A 10,218-nucleotide genomic window follows, 5' to 3' on the forward strand; every position below is an offset into this window, starting at 1 on the left:
CCCTAAACTCTGCTCTGTCCTGTGCCAATCGCACTGTCTCTGACACTCCCATCCCAATTATCCCAGTCACTGAATCAATCCACCTCCTAGAGGGCCTTGCCCCCCTGTGCCTGCCCCTCACACTCTCAAGCATGATGTCCTTCTCTAAGGACCAGTCTCTCCTTACAACATGACTAAAGTATGTAAGAAGAAGCCTCAGAATCCTTGCCTCCAAGGAGCAGCCCAGTTTGACTCTCTCCAGGATGAATCTGCTTGTTTTCTTAGCAGTCCATGGTAACCTCAATACTCTTCTCCTGCACCACAGATCAAAGGCATCAATTCTCCTTCTATCATCCCTAGTCATTGTCCAACTCTCTGATGCATAACAAGTGATTGTAAAGACCCTGGCCTGTATCAGACGCACCTTAGTCTTCAGAGTGACACCACTGTACTTTATAGAGGTCCCTAACAGCAGAATTTCCCATCGCCATACATCTTTTAATTTCCTGGCTGCTGGTGCCAAGAGTGTTGATTGCGGGCTGATTTAATAACAAAGACTCAAGTTCCAGCATTGTTGTTAGGTGCCACTGAGGACTCAGTGCTCAAAGCCTAAGAACAAGAGGGCTCTGGTGGCCTAGTGGAAAGAAGCTGCACTGTAATCCCAGAGGTGTGAGGTTCAAATCCACCAGATGGTCTGCTGGAAAAGGAGGGACAATCTCCTCCTGTAGCACTCAGATCCGATTTGAAGGTACACACACACACACACACACACAAAATAATTAATTTTTTTTTTAAAAAGCCTAAGAACAAGAGATCAAAACTTCACCCTGTTCTACCTCCTTCATGTTCTCCAACACATTCAGCCCACAGCTAGTCACTTTGTTACTCCATCTCATTGAGGGTCTTCCTTTCTTTCACTGACCGCTCTACCTTTCCCAACATGATGTCTTTTCCCGACGAATGGCTCATCCTAAAAACATGACCAAAGTAAACGAGACCAAACTGCATGACCCTGGCTTCTAAGCTTGCACTTGACTGGTTGCACTTCCAGCAGCAGGACAGCCTTATTTCCTCTTCTGGCAGCTTCCAACATTGTACTGATAAAAGCTCCCTTCTTACCTTAACGTTTAACTGAGGCTGAGAATTCATATAGTCAAACAGTAGCTGATAATTCTTGAACTGCTGGTCCCACTCCGTGCGTTCACAGTAGCGGAAGTCATCCCCCAGTGGGGCCAGGACAACTTTCGTACGGAAGAGCTTAGACTTCTTCCGGTACTGATCTAGAAGCATCTGCGCCCTACAAAGGGAAAAGGGGAAACAAGAATATTATTAAGAAAATGGGCCAGAACAGCCCACCTTCGTGAAGGCTCTGTGCGCACCGTGGCTTACAGGCACCCAGTACGAGCCCTCCCTGCCACCAATATGTTGAAGGGGGAAGGTCAGCTTGGCAAAAGGTGCGGAGGAGGAGGAGGAGGAGAGGCCAAGAGGAGACCAGCGAGGCTGTCAGCTAAGCTGCCTGCAAAAGTGGAAACCAATCCCGAAAAGGCAGCAGGAAAGGAGAAGTTTTCTGACCAACAAGTGCAAACAGAAGGGAAAAGGGGAGCAAAGGGAAAACAGGCTTAAGTGTCTAACCAAGAAACTAAAGAATATTTACCTGCAGAAAATGGAGAAACTAAAAATGAAGAGAGTCCAGCCTCTGATGAAGCAGGAGAGAAAGAAGTCAAGTCTGGCTGATATTTTTGTCTACCATGTCTTATTAGTGGTCTCTGTATCTCCCTTGCTTGTACAATCCAGAGTTATATTTTCATCAACTATTTTGTAAATTCAAGTTTTTTAGTAGCTCTAGAAACATTTTTTAAGAAGGAAAGCCCACTCCATCCCATTTTTAAGTGTAAATGCGTTTTTTAAGAGGTGAGAGCATTTGCTGGGTGTTTATTTTTTTGGTACAACCAGAAAACATGGGATGTTACAAATTGTGGGGGGCTTTGGATATCAGTGTAACATTCCATGAGGAAAGGGATCAGTTTTTATATCTCATAATACATAGCATACTTAACGTGTTGCCGCAAATGACGGTAATACATTGAAAAAAAAAAGTGTTTTTAAGCACGGTCGTCAATTTAACAGTGTGCGGCAACATGTTAGTGGCAATTTGGAGTCATAGTTATGCATTTATGATTTGGATATTTTAGATTAAGTCTACTTTCCATGTTTTTAGATACATAACTTAGAACACTGTTTAGTAAAATTTCTTCTTAAACATAACCACTCCCTTCTGATGGCTTTCTCCCTGTCAGAACTGTGTGGACTCTGTAACATCTTTAGTCTTGGTAGTCCAGTCTTCCTAATAACTTTGTTATGTGGTGTGAATGGTTGAAAAGTTGAATGTGTAGTTGTTTTTTGGTCAAACATTCTTCCAAGCGGTATAGCACTTGTCTGTCCATTTGCTGTACAGTGGTAACACGTGGTTGCCGTGATGCTAAGCACTGTGACACTCATGCTCAAATGTGATAATGATAACCCATGGTGGACAGTGTTTGGTGGAGCTCCCCGATTAAAACAAGTTTGGAAACAGGAGTGGCATCTACTTTCAAAATAACTTGCCTCCAGAAACTCTATGAATTTGGAAAAAGGAAGAAAGTTATACAAGTGATCAGGTCTCATTCATTGGGACACTATAAGTCTGACTCACCATCACTTAACAACAACAGTGTGTGTGATAGTAAACTGTGAATTAGTAGGACTTAATGAGTTTAGAGCTGTTGTACATAGGGTCACTATGAGTCGCAAGCAACTCGACGGCACAAAACAACAACAACAACAATGATGTGACAGTTTATCAACAATTGAAGATACTGGTACTTATTTTCTTCTTTATGAAAACTTCCTTCAAATTTAAAGCTGGACAGTCACTGGAATTTAGAAAATAATTATATCTATAGATTTTTGGTACATACATTAAGAATTGTATACAGGTTGTTCATAATGTTGCCCTTAAAAATAGAATACAAATCATGATTAAAAAAAGAAAATGGGACAGCTGATCAAAAATAAATTTTTGGAAATGTAATCTTATATTCTATATTAAAATGATTTATCAGAAAAGTACTGTTTTAACTACCTCTTCATTTTTATTACCTAGTTAAAATATTCATAGATTCTTATTAAAATTAACTTGCATTTGGTGTGATTTTCCAATAAATTCAAATAGATTTTCTCAGGAAAATATAGTCACATACCACCTGCCTTGGTATACAATTACTAAACTGACTCCCTGAAGTCCAGCAAGAGAGCTTAGATTTCAGATGAATAACCACTCTTTTACATGACTTTAGCCCAAAAAGACAATAAAGATTTCTCATGTGCAGGAACTTTGAAATCTGTTTTGCCTTCATTAATGTAAAACGGCCTGATTAGCTCAAAAGAAGGTAGATTATTCTAACCAAATAAAAATAAATAAACAAATACACAAATAAACAAAGTAATTAATTTGACCCTTAAACATTTTACAGAACTATATTCGGTTTTACAATAAAGAGCAATTCCTGAATGTCTGCCACCAATAATCTGAACATTTATCACAGCAACCTCCCCAGTACTGTTGCTGTTGTTCAAAACTGACCCTCTGGCAAGAATCTGAGGTAGTAAGTTGCACAAGGATTCAACTGCCCATCTTTCTCCTGTAAAGCCAATGATGGATTTTTAACTGCATTCTTTTGGACTGCCAATGCTGCTCCTTATGACTAGGCCACAAAGGCTCCTTAGTTAGCAGATAAAGCTGACTTGCTGAGTTTGCCATTTTGGTTCCTATATTCCTGGGTTTCTACCCATGACGCAAAAGGTCAGCTAAATATAATGTGCTGATGTGATGAAACTGCTTTTTTTATTTCATATTCTAGTTTTCTTCAGAACATTCTTTGGAATATGCTAAATTGAAGCAGCATTTGTAGAAGTCTGAGAATCAAAACTAAGAGGGAACACTTGTGAAAAAAGAAATTAGACACGCCAGTGAGCCCAGAGTAGTTTACTGTATAAATGATGTCAAAGCTAAGAAATGAGTGATACATGACAAACAGGATTTTTATTTAGAATTTAAACTTTCCATAATGTGCAACAATAATGTATTACCAGAGGTTAAATTAAATCTACTACATAAAAACTTTTAGAGAATATCCATGCTAAACAAAGATATTTTATAGAAATTAAAGTAAATCATTTAACCAAGAGCCTTAGATGATTTTTCAAAATTTATGATCTCTAAAATACCTTTAAAAATATTAAATCAATTCCAATAACCTGATACTTGGAAAGTACAATAAAACCACAATGTGTTGCTATAACATAATGCTTAGTTTTTAGAAACCAGCAAGCATTCAGTATTATACTTAATTTTTCACAATTAATTTACTCATATTCCACACTTACCATGAACAAGGTTAGAGTACTACTTTGTAACAGAGAAATGTTGTATACACAGAGTGAGAACCATCCCACAGCTGACCCACCAGCTGGTTTTAAGAGGCATTTAACTGCATGGAGGGAGACTGCCTGTCTTTTTCCAAGGGAGCAGCTGGTGGACTTAAGCAGCTTTATGTTAGCAGCAAAATTTCTTACTATTAAACCACTAGAGCTCCTTTGCAACAGAAAGTAGCTACTTTAAATTAAAAGCTGTCAAATTGTAACCAACTCATAGCTGAGCCTTCTGTAGGCTTTCAAAGGCTGTAAACTGCAAGGGAGGAGAATGTTAATCTTTCTCCTGTGGAGCAGCTGTCAGATTTGAATCATCTTTGGTTTGGCAGCACAACCCTATCCCCTAAATCACCAGAGTTCTCACATAAAATTAACCTGCTAGAAGTAAAGCCAAAAGACACAGGGGGAAAATATAACCAATAAACAAAACAATTTGATTGAGCTCATGCTCAAAAATGACCAACATAAAAATGAATGCTTCTCAAGGTTTTCTGCCAGATTTACTTTATCTTTCTTGTATGGATAAAACACAAATTAGTGGGTAGAAACTGCAAGCATTATTGACATGGCTTCTGTATTTGGCATTTATCCTAACTTACCACTTCTGCCCAGAAAATGTCGACAATGAGAAAATCTAGTGACCAACCCACATGGTCTGGCAGTTAGCAGATACAGAATAGATAAACTAATAACAAATGAATTTACCAATAGCAAGGAACACCAACTTAACTACAAACGGAAAATAAACTGTTGTCTGAAACATCAAATCAGTCAAAATTCAGTGGAAAAAGTAAATGTAAAATAGATGGTTTCAGACAAAAAAATTTTAAAAAACCAAAAACTCCACCTTTCATAAAAAATATTTCTCTACACAGTAGAAAAACCTGATAAGTTGGATATTATCAAAATGTACCATCTGATATGATTAAGTTTAATTTCATGAAGTTATTTAAAATCGAAAAATGTCATCGAACTAGAATGCAAGTGTCTGATCTCCATTCCTAACTAAGTCAAAGGGGAAAAAAACTTAGATATGAAGTAACTATAAAGTCAAGAATTCAAGACTTATAAGAATTTTTTTTAAAAAAAAAGAAAGAAAGGCAATAATTATAAACCAAGGTACAGAATTATTAAAATTCATCCATATACTCTCAGGTACCTGCACTTTCATAATCACTGAAACTAATGGAGTGCAAGGTTATGTCCCTGGCAGATAATCTTGGAAAGGCTAGAGAGTATCACAGAAGTTCACAAAGATTTTCCCCTGATAGGGAGCTCTTGTATTCTAGCTGTAAGGAGCTACACTGTCACTCTAAAGCCACTATGGTTCAAATTCACCAGTTGCTCTGCAGGAGAAAGATGGGCAATTAACTCCCATGCAATTTACTGCCTCTGAAAACCCACTGTAGGGTCAACTGTGGATCTGTTCAGACCTACAGTACTTAACAACAACAGTGGAAGCTTGTACCATAGACCACAGGAATTTGTACTACTAACTCAAAGGCCATCCCTCTCTGGCAGTTCTAAATCGACCAAGAGCTCCAAGAGAGAATGATGCACAATCTCCTCTCATGCAACTGACACTTTTGGAAACAATGGAGAGTCAGCTAAGTTGCCTCTGATGTGAAGGCAATGATAAGTGAGCAAATGAATGAATGTGTTTCAGTTGTTGTTGTTGTTGTTGTTGTTGTTGTTGTTGTTATGTGCCGTCGAGTTGTTTGCGACTCAAAGAGATCCTATGTACAACAGCCCTAAGCGCTGCTCTATCCTGTGCCAGTCGCACTGCCTCTGACACACCCATCCTGATTACCCCAGTCACTGAATCAAGCACCCAAAAAATGATAAAGAGGGTCTCACAATACCTCTGAAAGTAGCAGGACCCCCCCTCTGAGCACCTGCTTAATCCTAAGCAGAAGTGTAATATAAATACCTGAGTATAAATATCTGGCTGTTTCCTCTTCTATATAGGCAAAGAGCTCTTCTTTCTTTTCCCCACACTTTATACAATAATATGCTTGTGTTTCCTCTCATTTTTAACTAGCAACATGCAGTCAACTATGACTCATAGCAACCCTATGAAAAACAGATCTGAACCTTGAGATACTAGGCTGCTCTCTAACCTTGGGCAGAGCTTTTCAAAACACCTAGGAAAGTCAGCACAGCCCTAGGCATTCAACAGACTACTATGCTGAAATGCTCTCATGACTTCGGTAGAAAGGGGCTTGGACTCGATTATTTTCTTTATGGCCACATGACTCATTCAAAGGAGTGACCTATTTTCACCTTTCACCTCACACACATTTAAAAAAAAATTGAGAGCGGAAAAATTTCTTTATTTAAAAGCCTGTATTATAAAGGGTGCCAAAGACAATATGTACGGCACAGGACAGGGTTCAGATCTTCTGTTTATAGGTTCATTATGAGTTGTGTTTAACTAGATGGCACCTAAGAATACAAAAATTATTTTTATAGCAGAGTTTAGTGTCTTATAATTGTAGTACAATGTTTTATTTCAATGCATTATGCAACACTAATTATTAAGTGAGGAAATTAAACTTTAAAAGCATCAAAATTAGAGAATCTAGGTAACATGGTTTAATGAGATGCTTCCATCATTAGCACAATTTTCATCTAGAAAGTGATTCAGTCCTTCAATTTTTATTTAAATGTCCTTAAATATTCCTAATTGAAGTTTTCTGTAAGTCAAAAACATCAGAAAGATGCAAAAATGAGTATTCATCAGAGCTGGGCGGCATTAACTATTATTGAAATTGTTATTAAGGGAACAGATAATTACACTTTTTATGTGTTCCATTTCAATAAATGTGTTTTTGCAGTTGAGCTGCTTTTCTTACCAATTTGTACAATAGGGCCCAGAAGTTTTATTATCAACAAAAGTATATAAAGTCAATCAAACGCAGCAGCAGACTTTTATAATGAGGGTAAAGGAGATGGTAATAATACTGTATTATAGGTTATCCATTGTATATTGATCTACTATTGTTCAACCTCCATTAAATTATAACACAGAAGAGGTAGAGTCAAAGCTCTGGCATTTTTAAGTAGTTTTAGATCAGGACTGAATGAATACCTTGAACTTGGATAATACTGACTAACTGCAGCCCATTTATTCAAGCCTTTAGAAACAAAGGGTTCAACTTTAGTCAAGATATTGTCTTAGAAAGCACATTACTTTCATACCTGTTTTGAATATTTCCAAGATATATTGTTTCTGGGGGGATCCCCCAGGGACAACCAACTCTGCCTCCTGGAAGTCGTTTGAAGTCAAATTGGCAGCATATTTTAGGGTCAGGCCCACAGGTGTGAGGGATGTCATAGCTGTAGAAGGGCATCATATGGCAAAAAATATCTGTCATAGATCCCAGATCTGAAATAAAGAGTCAACAGTCACATGAGCTTGTAAAATATATTTCCTAACACTTCTCAAATCCCCAAACTTTATGTATACATAATGCAAGCTATATCAAATCAACAGCCTCAGGAGCCTGGCACAATGTGCTCAACTATTAACCTATCTGTTGGTGGTTTGAACCTACACAACCACTTTTTTTGGAGGTGGGGGAAGAGCTGGTGACAAATTCCCATAAAGATTATAGCTCAGAAAACCACCAAAAGCCCACTGACGTCAAGTCAATTCTGATTTATTGCTACTCTCCCTCAGATTTGCAAGGTTGTGTATTCTTATGGGAGGAGACTGCCCATCTTCCCTCTGCGGGGTAGTGAATAGACTCTAACTGCTCACCTTTTGATTAGTAAAGCGGCCTGTAATGGACTATGCCACCAGAGGAGCTCAACTCTAGAGGGTCATCATGATTTTGTATCAACTTAGAAGGCACTGAATAGCAACATCATCCACCAGCAGCATTTAATGTCCACTAATCTGAACCAATACTCTGACAATACAGAGGTAAGGAGTTGTACTACCAATCCAAAGGCAAGCTGTATTAGTCCACCAGCAGGTCCTCTAGGACAAGACTAGCAATCTCTTCCCACGCAAATTACAGCCTTTGAAAACCTGCTTAATGGTCAGGTATAAGTTGGTTCCAACTTGACAGTATATAACAACAATCTGAACCCAAGGGAGTTCTGGGGGTGTAGTCAACAGGGACTGCACTGTTAACTCAATGGTGGTTCCTCTCTTGCAATGGCTTCTCTGGAGAAATATGAGCAATCTCCTACAGTGGGATTTACCACCTCTGAAAATGTACTAGTGTGCCAGCTGAGCTGTTTCTGATTCAAAGGCAACATTAAGAAAGAGAGAATTTGAACACTGGGGTATTCATGCACACATATTAGGATCCTGACCATAATTCAGTGTTTCAAATGTACCAGGAGCAAGCACTAGCATAGATAAACAGGCAATGTCTTCATGTAAAACTTTTCAGCCTCAGAAGCCCAATGATGAATTTATGAGTCAGAACTGACTTGAGAGCACTGGGCTTTAAGTATGGAATTTTGTAAACTGTAATCTTTAAGAAAGCACATCACCTGATGATTTCCAAGAGGGACCCAAGGAAATTTTGCACCAAGAAAAGCTCAAGAAGGGGAAAAAATCCAAATTGTGAAAAGAAAATACTGAGGGGAAAAATCCCGAACAGAGTCTTGATGCAGAATAGTTTTTCATTAAAATCTAGATGCCAGTATGTGTTAACATAACTGCCCTGGAGAGGTCAGAAGTCAACAACCAAGTGAGCCGGCAAACTAACAACAACTAATTATCTTCATGGGTTGGATGCTGGGCTTTAAATTCGTCCTTGCTTTATGTATGGATTTTCATTTTTCAGCACCGAGTGAATTGCTGGTTTTATAACAATCAGACCAAGGGTAAAACAAAAAGCAATCTTTACACAGGGGAAAATAATACGAAAGGAACTGCTTCGTTAAGAAACAGAACACACAGAGCAGCTCAACTTAATCCTACAACATCTTCCTAAAGCAGTATGTACGTATCAATCAGGTACAGTCAAAAACACTCCAGTTTTACCATTCTAAATGATCACTCATTGTTTTTCACAGTCTCGGATGATTATAACCTGTATCTTTCTGTAACCTCCACCTATTGCACCCAGAGAGTCACATCCAGAATGTGTGACCACGAATGCCAGTCTCAAAGGATGCTCTTGACAAAGACACTAGCTTTAAGGGCTAAAATCAACTTCTGCCTCATTTTTCTTGATCAAAGACTCCACACTCCAATACTTTCTCCTCTCACAACAGTATTTAACAGTTCATTTACACTTTCTAATTCACTTGCAGCATTTGGCTATGCGTGACTTTTCTCAAATTAAGCAACAATTCTTTTTTTTTTTTTTCAATTAGCAAGGATGTTTTCTATATTGCTTTCAAGCAGGGTAAAAAAGTACATATTACCTACTGCTTACCAGTAAATTCTGATTCATGGCTACCCTCCATTGGCCTTCAGAGGCTGTAAATCTTTATGGGCAGTATCTACTGCCTGCCCTTTTTCCCATGGAGCTGCTAGTGAGTATGAAATAACAACCTTTTGCTTAGTATCCTGACACAGAAAAAACTATGCCACTAGGGCTTTTGTAAATCCATAATAAGGTTCAACAATTTCTTAAGCATGAACTAATATTTAAGGGTCATTTATATATAAGCAATGTTGTTGTTGTTGTTATGTGCCGTCGAGTCGCCTGTGACTCATAGCGACCCTATGTACAACAGCCCTAAACTCCGCTCTGTCCTGTGCCAATCGCACTCTCTGACACTCCCATCCCAATTATCCCA

The 10,218-nt window shown here is 38.5% G+C and overlaps 1 protein-coding gene across 1 annotated transcript in view; it reads right to left on the minus strand.

Moving 5' to 3' along the window:
- MAN2A1 (mannosidase, alpha, class 2A, member 1) overlaps positions 1-10,218 on the minus strand; it is a 308,450-nt gene that overhangs the window by 173,481 nt on the left and 124,751 nt on the right. Inside the window, exons 7-8 of the mRNA XM_006886707.1 lie at positions 7,651-7,837; positions 1,099-1,276 (exon numbers count right to left, since the gene is read on the minus strand). Coding sequence (XP_006886769.1) covers positions 1,099-1,276; positions 7,651-7,837 — 365 coding nt within the window. The remainder of the gene's footprint in view (positions 1-1,098; positions 1,277-7,650; positions 7,838-10,218) is intronic.

This window comes from Elephantulus edwardii, unplaced genomic scaffold (assembly GCF_000299155.1).
Source record: "Elephantulus edwardii isolate Elephantulus edwardi_28Jun2011 unplaced genomic scaffold, EleEdw1.0 scaffold00050, whole genome shotgun sequence".
NCBI lineage: Eukaryota > Metazoa > Chordata > Mammalia > Macroscelidea > Macroscelididae > Elephantulus > Elephantulus edwardii.